The following is a 16,834-nucleotide window of genomic DNA, read 5'->3' on the forward strand; positions in this document are numbered from 1 at the left end:
AACAGGGAATAGGCACACAACTAACCAGCACTGAAGAACAATGGGTTACAGGAAAGTACTCTTACTAATGGTGCGCCAATGTCCAAATTGTTATATGTTCAGTGAGGGCTGAGAGAACTTAGTGCACACAGCACTCAGGTCATGCATCTGCTTGGTGACTAGAAATCAGGGAATAGATAATACAGGATCTTCTTAGAATTTCCAATTAATTAGCCCAAAGCCCCCAGATGGTTAGGAATACATTCAGCTCAAGTAATAAGCATGGTCTCCAACTCCTTAAGCAGAAAAAGTACCTACATGGAAAGACTTATAGCCCCAAACAAAAGCTAGAGTTCAGCTTGAAACCCTAGGAAGACCAATAGAGTCAATCAGGTCAATTAATATGGACCCCTGGAAACTCTCAGAGATTGAGCCATCAACCAAAGAATATACACAAGTTGGAACAAGGCCCCAGGCCACATATATAGCAGATATGCAGCTCAGTCTCCATGTGGGTCCCCCCAACAACTGGAGCAGAGGTTTTCCTAAAGCTGTAGCCTGACTGTGGTATTCATTCCCCAGTGTCCCCCCTAGCTAGTCCCCGCACCCCACCCCCACAAGGCAAATCAAGTCTCTGCCAGATTAGGCACATCCTTTCCCACTGAGGCAGACAACATACCATCAGACCTTCATAGAAGACCTAACCCCAATACTCTTCAAACTATTCCACAAAATAGAAACAGAAGAAACACTACTCAGCTCGTTCTATGAAGCCACAATTGCACTGATACCAAAACCACACAAAGATCCAACGAAGAAAGGGAACTTCAGGCCAATTTCCCTTATGAATATCGATGCAAAAATACTTAATAAAATTCTTGCCAACCGAATCCAAGAACACATCAAAATGATCATCCACCATGATCAAGTAGGCTTCATCCCAGGGATGCAGGGATGGTTCAATATAAGGAAATCCATCAATGCAATCCACTACATAAACAAACTCAAAGAAAAAAACCATATGATCATTTCATTAGATGCTGAAAAAGCATTTGACAAAATTCAGCATCCTTTCATGCTAAAAGTCTTGGAAAGAACAGGAATTCAAGGCCCATACCTAAATATAGTTAAAGCAATATACAGCAAACCAGTAGCCAACATCAAACTAAATGGAGAGAAACTTGAAGCAATCCCACTAAAATCAGGGACTAGACAAGGCTGTCCTCTCTCTCCATATCTTTTCAATATAGTACTTGAAGTTCTAGCTAGAACAATTAGACAACATAAGGAGATCAAAGGGATACAAATTGGAAAGGAAGAAGTCAAATTATCACTATTTGCATATGACATGATAGCCTACTTAAGTGACCCGAAAACCTTCACCAGAAAACTCCTACAACTGATAAACAACTTCAGCAAGGTGGCTGGTTATAAAATCAACTCAAGCAAATCAGTTGTCTCCCTATACTCAAAGGATAAGCAGGCTGAGAAAGAAGTTAGGGAAATGACACCCTTCACAATAGCCATGAACAATATCTTGGTGTGACTCTAACCAAACAAGGAAAGATTTATATGACAAGAACTTCAGGTCTCTGAAGAAAGAAATCGAAGAAGACCTCAGAAAATGGAAAAATCTTCCAGTCTCGTGGGTTGGCAGGATTAATATAGTTAAAATGGCCATCTTGCCAAAAGCAATTACAGATTCAACGCAATCCCCATCAAAATCCCAACTCAGTTCTTCACAGAGTTAGAAAAAGCAATTCTCAAATTCATCTGGAATAACAAAAACCCAGGATATCTATAACTATTCTCAACAATAAAAGAACTTCTGGGGTAATCAGTATCCCAGAGCTCAAGCAATACTACAGAGCAATAGTGTTAAAAACTGCATGGTATTGGCACAGTGACAGGCAAGTGGACCAATGGAATAGAATTGAAGACCCAGAAATGAATCCACACACCTATGGTCACTTGATCTTTAACAAAGGAGCAGAAAACATCCAGTGGAAAAAAGATAGGCTTTTCAACAAATGGTGCTGGTTCAACTGGAGGTCAGCATGCAGAAGAATGAGAATTGATTCATTCTTATCTCCTTGCACTAAACTCAACTCCAAGTGGATCAAGGACCTCCATGTAAAACCAGACACACTGAAAGTAATAGAAAAGAAACTGGGGAAAACCCTTGAGGACATGGGCACAGGGGAAAAGTTCCTGAACGGAACACCAATAGCTTATGCTCTAAGATCAAGAATTGACAAATGGGACCTCATAAAATTACAAAGTTTCTGTAAGGCAAAAGACACCATCAAAAGGACAACTCGGCAACCAACAAATTGGGAAAGATCTTCAACAACCCTACATCTGACAGAGGGCTAATATCCAATATATACAAAGAACTCAAGAAGTTAGACCCCAGGGAACCAAATAACCCTATTATAAAAAAATGGGGTACAGATCTAAACAAAGAATTTTCACCTGAAGAAATTCGGATGGTTGAGAAGCACCTTAAGAAATGCTCACCATCATTAGTCATTAGGGAAATGCAAATCAAAACAACCCTGAGAGTTCACCTCACACCAGTCAGAATGGCTAAGGTCAAAAACTCAGGAGATAGCAGGTGTTGGCAAAGAGGAATACTCCTCCACTGCTGGTGGGATTGTAAGATGGTACAACCAGTTTGGAAATCAGTCTGGCAGTTCCTCAGAAAACTGGACATGACACTTCCGGAGGACCCTGCTATACCTCTCCTGGGCATATACCCAAAGGATTCCCCAGTATGCAATAAAGACACATGCTCCATTATGTTCATAGCAGCCTTATTTATAATAGCCAGAAGCTGGAAAGAACCCAGATGTCCCTCAATGGAGGAATGGATACAGAAAATGTGGTATATTTACACAATGGAATACTACTTAGCAATTAAAAACAATGAATTCATGAAATTTTTAGGCAAATGGTTGGATCTGGAAAATATCATCCTAAATGAGGTAACCCAATCATAAAAGAATACACATGGAATGCAATCTCTGCTAAGTGGATATTAATTAGTCCAGAAGCACTGAATACCCAAGGCACGAGTAACAAATGACTCCCATGAAGAAGTAAGGAGAGGGTCCTGATCCTAGAAAGGCTTGATCTAGCATTGGAGGGGAGTACCAGGACAGAGAAAAAGGAGAGAGGTGATTGGAGAATGGTTGGAGAGAAGAAGGTTAGTGGGACATATGGCCAGGGGGGAACTGGGAAAGGGGAAATCATTTAGAATGTAAACAAAGAATATAGAAAATAAAAATATATAATAAAAAAAGAAAAAACAAAAACAAAAAAAAACCAAAAATAGTTATAAGTAAGCACATCTTTTTCCTGTTAGTTTCTAAATTCTTGGGACCAGAGACATCTGCTACCAACCACTGTATCAACTATACTACCAAGGAGCTTCTTTGTTCAGAAGATTCTCAATACAACTGTGCTGAATCATTGCATTTAACTCAATTCATGCTTGTTCACTAAGCCAGTCTTTCTTCCTCAGTTTACTTAGACACAGAGCTTAGCCTAAACTGGTTACTTTCTAGGTCAGCATGGGTTTTATTTAAAGCCTGGAAGTCTTGGGTTTGAATCCAGCTCTACCAGCTATTCACCAAGGACCTGAGTCTTTTTGTCTTTGTTCTCAAGAATAGTAATACTTCAGATGAAGATATTAAGAATTTCATGAATAGGTGGATAGATCAAGACTCTGAGTAGATACTCTCTTTTGAGAAAACATTAATATCAAAGATGAGAAAAAAGAGAAAAGAATGGTAATAGGCCTTTCAATCAAATAGAACTAGGAAGTATTCTGGCTGATATATGCTAATATCTAACAATGTAGACCTTAAAATTAGAAGAGATACAGAAGATGCCTTTGTAATGGTTATCATAAAAATGTATCGAGATGGTATAGTAATTCTAAACATAGAGCAACCATCAAGTCATTTCAATTTCAAAACAGTGTGGACATAAAGTTGCAGAGTAAACATAGAAACAGTGAATGATTGCAGTAGCCTACTTTTTCCCACAAGCAGAAATAAATGTCAGAATACACATTCTGCTCAGCAGCTCAAGTGGCTTTCCCTAAAAGAGATCACATTTTAGGACACAAGCAAACCGTAATGGAGACACAAACACTGGAAGAATTCTTTGTATCCTATTCACTCACGGTGGGATTAATTTGGAAATGAGTGGCAAGCAAAGCTATGGAGCAGCCCACCCAACTATTTCAGAAAAGAAAGTTAAAAATTCCCAGAATTGAATAAAAATCAAAATACAAGACATAACAATTTATGGAATACATAAAAACCTCTAACAAGGGTTATAATTATTAATACACACATTGAAAAAAAAGAAAAATCTCAATTAGATAATTTGATGATATTTCTCATAGTCTTAGAGAAGGAAGAACAAGCTAAAAATTACAACAGCAGCAAGTAAATATGTAAGTAAAATATATTTTACTTACATATTGTCTCCAGTTGCTGTATTTAGATCAACCAAGTGTTGGTGTTGGCCTCTCTGGTTACCAAGCAAGAAAAAGACAACTCTAAAGCTATTTACAACATCTCCATCACCAGTTTATATCTTAGATGGAAAGAAATAAAATTCCAAGGCAGAAACTATTGAGATGGAAATAAAGAGAATATTAGAAAGAATATTACAATGAAAAGCACTGATTCTTTTGAGAAGGTAAGCAAGATTGACAAACTTTTAGCCAAACAAGCCAAAAAACAGAGAAGCCCCTGCTTGAGTGTGAAGTGTAAATGAAGAAACTGTATCAGCCTCAGTGGTCATCCAGAGGGTCACCAGTGCATACCAGAAAGTCTGTGTTCCAATAACTTGGGACATCTAATAAATAAATAAATAAATAAATAAATAAATAAATAAATAAATAAATAAATAAATGAATGAATTTCTAGGCACTTATGAAGTACCAAAATTAAATCAAAAGGATCTAGACAGCCAAATTATGTCTGTGGGCAAGGAAATTAAAATAATAGTGAGGGTCTTCCGACTAAAAATGTTTGAGCCCAGGTATTCACTACTGTATTTTATTTTTAAAAAGTCTCATAAAATACAACAGACCCATTATAATCAGAACAACCTTAACTACCCAAGCAAGATCAGGCTTGTTGATACCTCCTGACAGAAAGGAGACTTTGGTTTTCTACTTTCCATATTTAGAACTATATGTCAGTCTTAAGAGTGATTTTATAGCTAGTCACTAGACAATAATACAAGACCTCCCTCATAGTATTGCTATTAGGGTTAATTTAAATAAAACATTAGTACTTAGTAAAGTAGTTAGTCTCAGGACCTGAATTGGTGATAGAAATGTTAGTTGTCTTTTTCTTGATTGGTAATCCCAGAGGACAGTATCAACACTTGGCTGATCTAAATTCAGCAACAGGAGACAAGATGTAAGTAAAATGCTTTACCAGGCACTCAATGCTCTTCCCATTTCACCCCTCCTCCTTCTATGGAGTCCCTATCAGGACTTCCTCAACATTCCTCGATTCTCCCCATCTCTTTCTCAAATATCTTAAAAGGCAGGAAGGTCTCCAATGGAGTTTTTATTATTCCCAAGAAGAATGATAGTTGGGAATGTACATGTTATAAGCAGATCGAGAGTAAAATTGTACTGTGTATGGGAAATAGAGAGGGAACACAGTTGCTAAACTTATACTAGAGGGACAGAGTGCTAGGGAAGGAAAAGAATGGGCACTGTAATGCAGAGACAAGTGATGCTGATTTGGATAACATCCTTTTGAACATGAATAAAGATCTTCAAAGATCAAACTTTTATTTTCTAAGAAATGGGCATCCACAGACAAATCTGAATAAGGCAAGATAGTCAGCTCTGTGAGAGAAACTCATTCTGGAGCCAACTATTTGAAGTGTGAGCAAGCATAATGGTTTTGGAATCTGTTTTGCAGCCTGTACTATACTGGAGAAGTTGTATGCTGTATGGAGGCACAGAGTGTACCTGGAGAAGGTGCTCCTACTCAAGTTCAATCAAAGTTAAACAAACATGCAGGAATAAGAGAAGAGAGAGGTAGAGCCAAGGTCATAATTATACTCATCCCAGTGGCATGATTAAGGGAGAATGTAGGGAAGGGAGTTTAGGTAGTCATCATGTTCCAGGTGACACTGGAGCAAAGACTGAAATAAGCCAGACAGTGAGTCACTCAGGTACCCAGACAAGCATTTGGGCAAAGTAACAACCTGGCACTGTCCTTAAGGAAGGAAATGCCTGCTGTGTGGGAAAAACATGAGAGGGGTAGTATCTGGTACAAAGCAGCTGACACCAAAAAGGCTAATGTGAGAGATGATGTGGGGGCCCCATAGCTTAGTGTAAAGACCTGGGCTTTTATGCCCTAGGTAATAGGTAGCCATTGCACTAGAGAAAAGGTTTGACTTATGTAAAAAGAAGATGAGACCATTGTGTGAAAGATTGGAATAGAAGGAGGCAAGGATGGAAACAAGAAGATCACCAAACTCAGGTGGTCTCAGCAGAAGTGATAAAAAATTGTGGTACATTTTTGAACTAATAGGTTGGCAGTAGGTATGAAACACAAACGAATAACTTGGGGGCTCTGGCCTGATCATTTCTTTTGCCTGCACTAGGTGTTGTGCCTGTGTCCATAAGGATCAAAGTGGGACTGTGCCATGGGAATAGTTTTGAACCTCTCTGTAATTCTGTGTCTTCGTCTATAAGTTTGGAATCACAATATAATTTACCTTAAATGTTGATAGCACTAAATTAGTAAATCCTATTAAACTGCTTACAGCTCTCTCTGGGAGACAATAAGTGACAGGTAAGTGGCTTCCCCTCTCTTAGCTGTATTGGGTATGTGGGAAGCTCAACCTGTCTCATCTATACTGACTCTTAGTCTGGACTTTGTCTAGGTGCTCCCTGATGGGGTTTGACCTGAATCGTCACTGGCTGGATCCCTCTCCATGGGCCCACCCCACCCTTCATGGAGTGAAACAGCTCATCATCAAGATGTACAATGACCCAGTGAGTAGCAAGATGCCCTCAGCAGATGCTGAGGAATGGAATCTGGGAATGGAAGATTGTATGGGGAAGTCCTCAGGCAGCTCTAAATTAGGGTTACAAGAACAAAATCAGGAAGATAGTAAGCATGAACATGTCTGAATTTTACAGACCCAGTGCCTTCTCCCAATCCTTTCTTTTCCCCACCACTCACAAATATTGGCTCGGTTGTGGTAATCATAAAGTGGTGGAAATACATGGGAGTACATCCTTACTTGTCAAGGTTCCTGGATGATAAGTCAAATAAATGCAGCTTGAATTAGTATAAGAAAAACAGAGACTCCAGTGGAATACCAGTGATAAATAATATATGTGAAGAGTGTAGAAATTGCCTACTTCATACATAGGGAACATGGCTATCATGTGTTCTGCCTAATGAGTTTCACTTCTACTTGATTTGTTCTTATTTTCAAATCCTAAAAAAACTGACCTAGTTTGGAGGACACTTGCACGGACAATGGAGTGGCCAATGAAACAAGATTGTATACAGATAGCATAGAGTTAGGGCCCATGTGGTAGGATTTGGGCTCTGGTACTGGAGAAGAGAGCCTACTGTTCTAAAAGAAAGAAGGGAAACACATAGACAAATCCACACTGTGTTTTCTCAGATAAGCAAGTTGTTGCCAGTGAAAACCAGAGAAGATAGTGCGGATTTGTAGAAGGAGACAGGTGAGATTCATTCCTTCTGAAGAGTTATCAGCAAGAGGGTATAGCTGACCTTTGTGCTCACGAATGATAGCATGCATGGGTAGGGGGAGGACCATAGGGAAATAGAACTTTGTAGCAAGTTACAGCAGCTTCAGGATGGAGCATGTGACCTGGGAGCTTTCCCTTACTGAAAAGACTCAATGGGAAGCAAAGCTGTACTATTAAGAATGATACATTGGGGATATTCGATTGTTTGGATGACATTCCAGTAAAACCACATCCAAATCCTTCCCAATTGTGATGGTGTGACTTTGATGTCCCTTAAGTGCATATCAAGTGGCAGATGGTGGTAGCTAAGGCAAGTTTCCAGAGTTGGGGTACTTCAGAGACCACTAGAGTACCCTGTTCTGCTTACTCTGCTGAAGGTGGCAATAAAAAATGTATCTCATGAGGGAGTGGCGTGAATAGGAGTGTAAAGACAAACACACCTTAGAACAAAGATCAGTGCCAAAGTAGGTCCTCAGGTACAACACTGTTGCCTTGACTGTGTAGATGGACATTCTCCACAGCATGTATGTGGTGGACAGAAGACATTTTGTGTGAGTCCATTCTTCCTTCCACTATCTTGGTGCTGGATAGTCCAATTCAGACATGGGGGCAAGTGCCCCCAAGCCACCCCACTGAGCCATCCCACTGGCCCCAGCACTGTTTCTTGGGTTCTCTGCTAACCCACTTTCTGTGTAAGGGCTTGTCTTGCCTCAACTTTAGTGTGTGTCTTCCTTCTCCAGCTCATCCTCGGCACAGTTGGAAGCTAGCCATGTGCATCCAACCCCCTTCTTATTTTTCTTTCTCCAGGATATTCTATATCCATACCTTTCAGAGAGGAGAGCTGCATTGTGTTTTCTCAGGAAGCACCTATAGTCTGCAGAGTTCTCCCTAGACTTCCCAGAGACTCCCTAGACTAGTTCTTCCAAGACTAGAGACTCCCTCGTTCTTGTCTCCCCAGCAGAGTTTCATGCCTTCTGCTGCTGCTACTGTTGGTGTTTTGTCTAAGCTCCACCCCACACCTACCTGGCAATAGCCAGGTATGCCCCGTCCCAGAGATCTGGCCCACTATAAGAGGGGCTACTTGCCCCTCCTCTCTTTCTTTGCTCTCTGCTCTCCCACATACTCTCACCTCTCTGCCCCTTGGGCTCTCCCCCCTCTACGTGGTCATGGCTGGCCTCCACTCCACTTCTTTACTCTCTCTATATATATTCTCTCTCTCTCTCTCTCTCTCTCTCTATATATATATATATATATATATATATATATATATATATATATATATCCCCCACTAACTCCCATCCCCTACTCTGAATAAACTCTATTCTATACCATGCCTGTGTGTGTGTGATCCCTCAGGGAGAAGAGGTGCCTGGACAGGGGCCTGCCTGGGCACCCCCTTTCCCAAGCCACTGTGCCATACTCCCTTGACCCCCAATCCTCTCCTTTTAAAGCCCCCTTCAGCTACCTCCTTCTCAAGGAGAATATCTGGACAGTTTATTTTCCCTCTCTGGATATTAAAAATATTCAGCAACTTCTTGATGGATTGGTTTGAGTTGAATATGACACACTCAGTTGTGCCATTGTAATATTGTTTGTAGGTACAAAGCTGTCATCTGTAGAAAGGATGGCATAAGGCATGAAAAACTGGGTTCTGGGTCAGTAGATGCAAAATAGTGAGATCCCTGGACAAAGGTGTTTTAAATGAATCCAAAGAAATGAGCTAGTGGGAAAGAAGCCAAAGGAAAAGGGACTATTTTAGTCAATGTTGTATTACTGGAAAGAGACACCACAATCACGGCAATTCTTATAAAAGAAAACAGCGAATTGAGACTTGGCTTCCAGTTGGTTTCAGAGGTTTAGTCCACTTTCATCTTGGCAGGAAGCATGGCATCACACTGGAGAAGTAGCTGAGAGTTCTACATCTGGATCTGCAGGCAGCAGAAGAGAAAGCCATTGGGGCTAACTTGGGCATCTGAAACTTCAAAGCTTACATCCAGTGACACATTTCTTCCAACAAGGACATACCTACTTCAGCTTAAAGTGTCACTCTCGCTATGCATTTAAATTGATGAAACTATGAGGGCCATTCTTATTCAAACCACCATAGAGCCCAAGGAAAGCAGCTGAGATTACTAAAAAGGAAGAGACAAGCGTGCAATAGCCATCATCATTAGAAGCTATCAATTTGCTCACAAATAACTAGATAGTCATTTGTGTTCTAAAACATAGCCTAAGCAGAACTGAACTGTAGAGATATTAGGACATTGCTAATGGCACATATTCACTTGACTTGTCATTAGCTCTTTAGCTCTCAGGAAGTATGCTTGGTTGCCAAGACAACAGTATAAGCTACCATCTTCCCAGAAGCCCACATTTATACCCCAAAGAAGGGCATTAATAAAGAGTCGAGCCGACTCCCTACAGGATCCCTGATACCACACTGTCCTTCCTGTTCCCTTCATCCTCACTGCCTTTTTGTGGGGTGAAGCACTTAATATAGCATTTTTTTATTCTCTCAAAACTTCTCTAACTCTAAAGTGTGGGAACAGCTGGGCTGTTCTGGGCTCAGGGACTCATAAGGGGCCAACCAGGTTATTCCTTTCAGCTGTGAGCAGATCTGAGGCTTAGTCTTTGACTCTGTTCTTTTCTTCCTTCTTCCCCAAAATATTTATAGACCACATTTCTATATTCCAGGCATTGCATTTCTAATAGTAAGAAAACTCTAAATTGTGCACTGTAGTAAGGAAATAGGCATTAAAGAAGTAAATGCATATTTCAATCGTGTCAGAGTTCTTTAGCAACAATAAAGAAGCACCAAATACAATAAAAGCAGAATGGTCCTAAGCCTTGGCCTTGTTGTCTATCCTACAATGTTTTTAAGAATGCCCTCGGTACTTTTAAAAACACCCTGGTTTGGATGATAAATTATACATTCTCTTTTGTTAAAAGCCTACTAAGGTACCTAATACACTACTGATGTGTGCCACCTTGTACAGTACTGATATGTGGCAGATTTGGATTCACAGTTTGAATGAAATCCACAGGTACCTTTGTGTCCATCTGTAAGCATTGCAGAGCCCAGAAGTTTGTTTACCTCCTCTCTCCCTCCCTCCTTCCTTCCTTCCCTTATTCCCTCCCTCCTTCCTTCCTTCCTTCCTTCCTTCCTTCCTTCCTTCCTTCCTTCCTTCTTTCCTTCCTTCCTTCCTCTATTGGCACAGTCTTGATATATACTCTAGGCTGGCATTAAACTTAAAATCTTTCTGCTCCAACCTTCTGAGAGCTGAAACCCTATGTATGTATACTCTATCCAGCCAGGCTTGGTTCTAAGCCACCCTTCGTCTGGTAGCTCTGCACAGAGAATCAACGGAAGCATCTGAGATCAGAGCATCGCTCTTACTCCATGACTGTGCAGATGCCCATCATTTGCTCCCCATTCCTGCTGGAGCAGACGCCCCACTGCAGCCCCATGGAGACAGGCTTCATAGGCAGTTGTTCTAAGTAGCTTTTATGATGAGAGATACAGGGTGTAAGAGGCAACACTGGATTGATGAAAGAAAGAAACCCAGGGAGGGGAGAGCTTTCTGGGCAGAGAACACCAGAGTCTGCGTCTGCCTGGACTGGGAGGAAACTTGGGAGACTGACCTGGAGGTAGACAGAAGAACAAAGAGACAGCTGTATGCCTCAGGGAGCAATGTGGGCTTCATTTTATGTGGGGGTTTAAACAGAGTGACAGAACCTCTGTTTTAGAAGAACCATGACTGGTTAGCCTGCTGCTGGTAGGCTGAGGAAAGAAAGGCGGGATCGATGAGAGACATTAGAGAGTGAAACATGAGGACTGCTGATTGTAGCCAATGGGAGAGAAAGAGGTTTGTGGGATGCCCAGAGTTTGACTTGGGCACACTGAGGATATGCTACCCTTCCCAGTAATTCCAGGAAACTTAGCGTGAATAGAGAGGTAACAGGTGACACAGGACATTAGATGTGCTCTGTCTGAAGTTACGTAGGAGTAAAATCTACAATCTGTCCTTTCAGTCCCTGGAATGAGCTGGTCCATGTCCTTCTCAGTGGACAATGACAGCCTGACAGCCTCCAGTCCTAGAGTCTGTGGTGGCCTTGGTTTCAGAAGCAGCTTTCCTAGCCCCAGGCTCACTGAACTCTCCACCCCAATGAGGCCATTTGATATTAACTTATGCTCTTGGAAAGGGTGTGTTTGACCCAGAGGACTACCCTCAAGCTGAGATACAAAGTGTTTCATGTTCTGCTCCAGCAGTAGTTCCCTCTGCAGAGGGTGACTCTTGTTTGCAGGCTGTGATTGGTTTTTCCCTGAGGGCAGTCTGGCTAATTTCTCAGAGTCCCTGGTGTTCAGCAGAGCTCTGACTGAGTGAGCAGGTGCTCAGCAAAAATGTTGAGCAAGTGACAGAGTAAACCTAGGTTCTCTGTTCCCTGGCTTTAGATTTCTCTGAAGATGATGAGCCTTGGTATGTAAACCCTTGCCTACCAAAGCCACCCTGTATCACCATTACTGCACACCCTGACGGAGAAGCTGGTCTGGTGACTCAAACCTTCTCCTGAGTTTACTTGCAGTAATTGCTAAGATCATCCCAAACCCCCAGGGACAGAAGCAAAGATGACATCATCCAGTGCCTTTCCTAGAATACACCAGCTTCATACCATCTCCAGTGACTCACCCACCCTTAGACTCCGTGCCTACTCTGTCTTACATAACTGCCATTGAGATTCATTGCCTCTGACCACCAAAGACTCTTCTTGGCTCTGGTTTCCTTGTCTTTCCAGTCCCCAACTTGTCCCCTCCTACTGATCTAACTTGTTTGGGGACATCACTTAAACAATTTGTTACCTTTATTGGGGTGAAGACCAAGGAAACTCATTCAGGTCTTTCTTTCCCATTTGGATTTTAAGTCTGGGAGCTTTGTCCCCCTTCCTAATTAATTGCCACTAGAAATGACATCCATGGTCAGGCAAGGAATCATCCCCTAACCAAGGGAGTTTCACTTTATTGGAGCACACACAACAAAGACTGTGCTGCATAACTAGCCACACAGCCTGAGCCGCTCGAGTACAAAGCCTTCCTCTGATAGGTACATCCAGTTACAGCCTTAAGGCGATGTTTCTAGGACCGTCCACCCACAGCTTTGAAGTCACTTAACATCTACCTTCAAGGCACACCCTGAGGAGCATTTTATGTAGTAAAGCTAAATTCAAAATGGCATCATCTCCACTAAAAGCACAACACATACTCCTCAGCGTTGCATAAACAAGAACCTTGAGTAACCTCTGGCATATAGAAGTTAATGGGTGAGTTGCAGGGGGATTCCAGGCCAGAAAGGTTTATAATGTGAAAAGGACAGATCCTTAAGACATTCTAGACCAAGACACTGACTGAGGAGGATATGTTATAAGGAACAAACCACAGGACTATAGAAGCCTGGGACTGGGGCAGTGTCCCGAGAGGGCCTGGAGGCAGGTAGTATCAAGGGCGGTTATGGAATCTACGCTTAGACTGGAGCTTTAAGAGTACATAATACTTCATGTGAATTTTAAGAGGAAAGAGATTTCAGAAAAGAAGAGCAGGCATTCCAGGAGAGCAGACAATGGAATGGAGGGGCATGGGGGTGGGCACTGGCTGTTGGAGCTAGCCTACAGGATTTATCATGAGCCTCTGTTGGAGGCAGGTGAGGGACAATCTGAGGACAATCTTGTGTGGGTTTGCACATCAGACCAAAGAACTAAAATGGAAGCATCGGGCATTCTTTAGAAAAGATTTCTTAATTGAATTAAATATCATGGCTGTAAAAAAAAATACGTTAAAAACACAGCCTGTCAGGAATATTCCAGCATATGTCCTCTCTCAATCTTGAGAAGTAGAGCAGTTGCGGGAGAGCTGAAGAGCTGGTAAGGCAAGAAAGAAATCAGTGAGTCAAAATTCCAGCCATTCAGTTCCTCAATGAAGAAACCACAGAGGCTCACTTTAAAAGTTAAATCCAAGTAGGTCTCCCTCCTTCCCCTCAGAAACTGTCAATGACTCCCCATTACCTACCACATAAAGGCCAGCATACCCTGACAGTCTGTTCAAGGCCATGCCTGCTCTGTTCATTTTCTGTGCCCTCAGGACCTAGCACAGAACCTGGCACCTCAGAGAATATTCTGCTGAAAGATGAATGAACCAGTGAATAAAGAATAGATGTTTCAGAAAACTCACCGGGGCTGCAGTATGCAGAGTGAACCAAAGGAATCCAGGCCATGAGGGAAGAAGAAAGCCCTCTTGCCACACTGTTACAATAGTGCAGACCAAGGACACCACATCCTGCTCTCAGGGAGGCTAGCAAGGTGCTGATCAGTCCAGGATCCTGCTGGGGGTAGGGGTGGGGGATGGGTTGCCTTCAGCCCTCCCCCCCTTGTCCCAAAGCTACTCCAAACCAGTGGGGCTTTTGCTTTGTTTTGTTTTGTTTGATTCGGTTTATTTTTTTTCCCCAGTAGTATCTCAGTTTCTTCACTCCAAGGTGATTTTTCCTTTTTCTGGAAGAGAAAAGCCCCCTCATCCACTGCTGGCGTTGCTATAACAACTTGGCTGCAGCTCTTTAGACAGATCCATTTCCTTAAATCATTTAAGGGAAATTAGCTGCCATAACAACTTGGAGCAGCATTTGAAAATAGACGAGCGCGGGGCTGGGCGGCCCTTCCTCCACTCTGTGCCTCCTGGAGCCTTCCAGATAAGCTGTTCTCTTCCTGTCAAATAAGTAAACAAACTATGACACTCTTACTTGACAGAGAAGCTGGTGACATGGTCAAATAAGAAACATCACCCATTCACACTGGTCCATCAAATACACAAAAATACAGATACAAATGCCATAAAGAAATGTGTAGGAAAATGGATACATTCATAGCCATAAAATGGAAAACACATTGATTAGCTGAACTATTCATTTGCTTATAGCTCACAAGCAAGTGACCCCTCAAATCCAGGCTTTTAATTCCCCATCTATATACCATAATCCTGGAGATCATTCCAGATACACAGTCAAGGTCAGTTTGGGCTTATCTGTTGACTATACTGTACAATCCACTCACTGACACACAGAACTTCTTCAAGTTTCAGAAGTCCCAGTTATCATCGGTCATGGACAGCCTGGTAAATGTCTGTAGGTGTTCATCACAGAAGTTCTGTAGACTGTAGCTTCGTAAGCCTCAGTGTGCCCTCTGCCAGCAGGAAAGAACAACTAGCACACTTACCTGCCCAGCAGTACAAGATCCTGATGTGTTGAACATAGAACATTTTTTAAAGAGGGATTACTGCCCTGGGATAGAGTGGAAAGGAGTGACCAGAATGTGGCCCGTTGTTAGAGCTTTCATGAGGGGACAATTCAGTGTGTCCACAATACTACCAGAGGTCACACTTATACATAATCAAGTATTTTCCCAGTCCTTCAAGCTTGGCCTAGGAAATCAAGAAGTAACCGCAGAGGGGAAGGTTCAATATGGTAATAAAAACTTGAAATGGATAACGTGTCGTTCAGGGAATCTGAAAGCAGGCGGATGTGATTCATGAAATTTTTATAGTTTTTCCAATGGTTTGAGATAGTTTATGAAAGTTTAAGGAATTTGAAAAGAAACAATCATTTTTTAAGGACAATTCCTCCCACCCATGATAAAATATGGGTCTATTACTTGTTTGTTTTTAACAAAGTAGATTGTAACTTTGGCACTTTGGCAGAAAGCAAGGTAGAAAGATGGCTCTCCTACTTCAGAATAGCACTCCTGTGGAGCTAGTGGCCCTCTGCTGCATCTTCCATCCTGAATGGCCCAAGGCACCTCTGATCAACTGACTGGATACAAATTGCTCATTTTCATTGGAAACAACAAATTCTGGAGTGTTCTCTTTGAATCCCATCCCTTTAACTCCCTGTACTTCAGTTCTCAGGATACAGAGACTCTCCTGCCATCTCCTCTGCTTCCTGTAAGTGCTAGTATAAATGTAAACCTTTGCAAAGAGCATGCAGGAAACAGAGCCATTGTTTTATGCTCTCAGCTTTTCTCCCAGACTCCCTCAGATCTAGCTCCAACACTCCACCATAAATTATTAATTAATTCTTTGTGCCCTAATCATTTCTGTGTCCCCAGCATTCAGAACAAAGTGAAGGCCCTCAATGAATCTTGACAGAGAGAGAGAGAGAGAGAGAGAGAGAGAGAGAGAGAGAGAGAGAGAAGGAGGGGAGAGGGAGGAAGAGGGAGAGAGAGGGAAAGGGAGAGAGAGAGAGATAAAGGGAAAGAGAAGGAGAGGGAGGGAGAGGGAGAGAGAGGGAGAGGGAGAGAGAGGGGAAACAGAAAGGTCAGCAAAGAAGAAACCCTCTCTTTAAAACCTGGATTGTCACATGGATGAGGTTCTAAAGGGTGAATGCTGAGCGAGGGTAGGTCATTGGGTAACAGCATTTGACACAAGCCTGACAACTTGAGTTCAAATCTCCAGGATCCAAATAACTTGCAAGTGTGTACTCTAGTGATCATGTGTATACACACACACACACACACACACACACAAACACACACACACACAAACAGAGAAAGAGAGAAAGAGAGAGAGAGAGAAAGAGAGAGAGAGAGATTTTTTAAAAAATGGATAGACCTTTGATGAGCAATGAGGAAAAAGACTCTTCTACACAAAGCTGGAGAGATGGCTAAGTGGTTAGGAACTCAGATTGAATTCTCAGCACTCACATGGTGGCTCATGTAACTTCAGTTCTAGGAAATCAGGTACCCTTTCCTGGCCTCTGCAGAACCAAACATATACATGGTATACAGAGAAAATACAAGCAAAGCATCCATACACATAAAATACATCTCAAAATATCTTCCAAGCAAGAGGTACTCTAAACCCTACAGAGCCCACTCCAGACCCATCTTTTCCCAAGTTTGTCAAGTCCTTCACACAGTAAGACCTCACATTTTGCTTCTCTGTAAACATTGATAGCTCTACGTAAAAAATAAACTTATTTGTTCATTCCACAAATATTGATAGAGGGTATTCCTTGGGCATGGTGCTTTAACCCAATCTCT

General features: G+C 42.0%; 1 protein-coding gene across 1 annotated transcript in view; it reads left to right on the plus strand.

The window, feature by feature from the left end:
* Window positions 1–16,834, plus strand: part of Agbl4 (AGBL carboxypeptidase 4) — a 1,251,089-nt gene that overhangs the window by 1,151,291 nt on the left and 82,964 nt on the right. The window contains exon 9 of the mRNA XM_052175823.1: window positions 6,916–7,027. Within this exon, the coding sequence (XP_052031783.1) occupies window positions 6,916–7,027 (112 nt within the window). The remainder of the gene's footprint in view (window positions 1–6,915; window positions 7,028–16,834) is intronic.

This window comes from Apodemus sylvaticus, chromosome 3, assembly GCF_947179515.1.
Source record: "Apodemus sylvaticus chromosome 3, mApoSyl1.1, whole genome shotgun sequence".
NCBI classification, from domain to species: Eukaryota; Metazoa; Chordata; class Mammalia; order Rodentia; family Muridae; genus Apodemus; species Apodemus sylvaticus.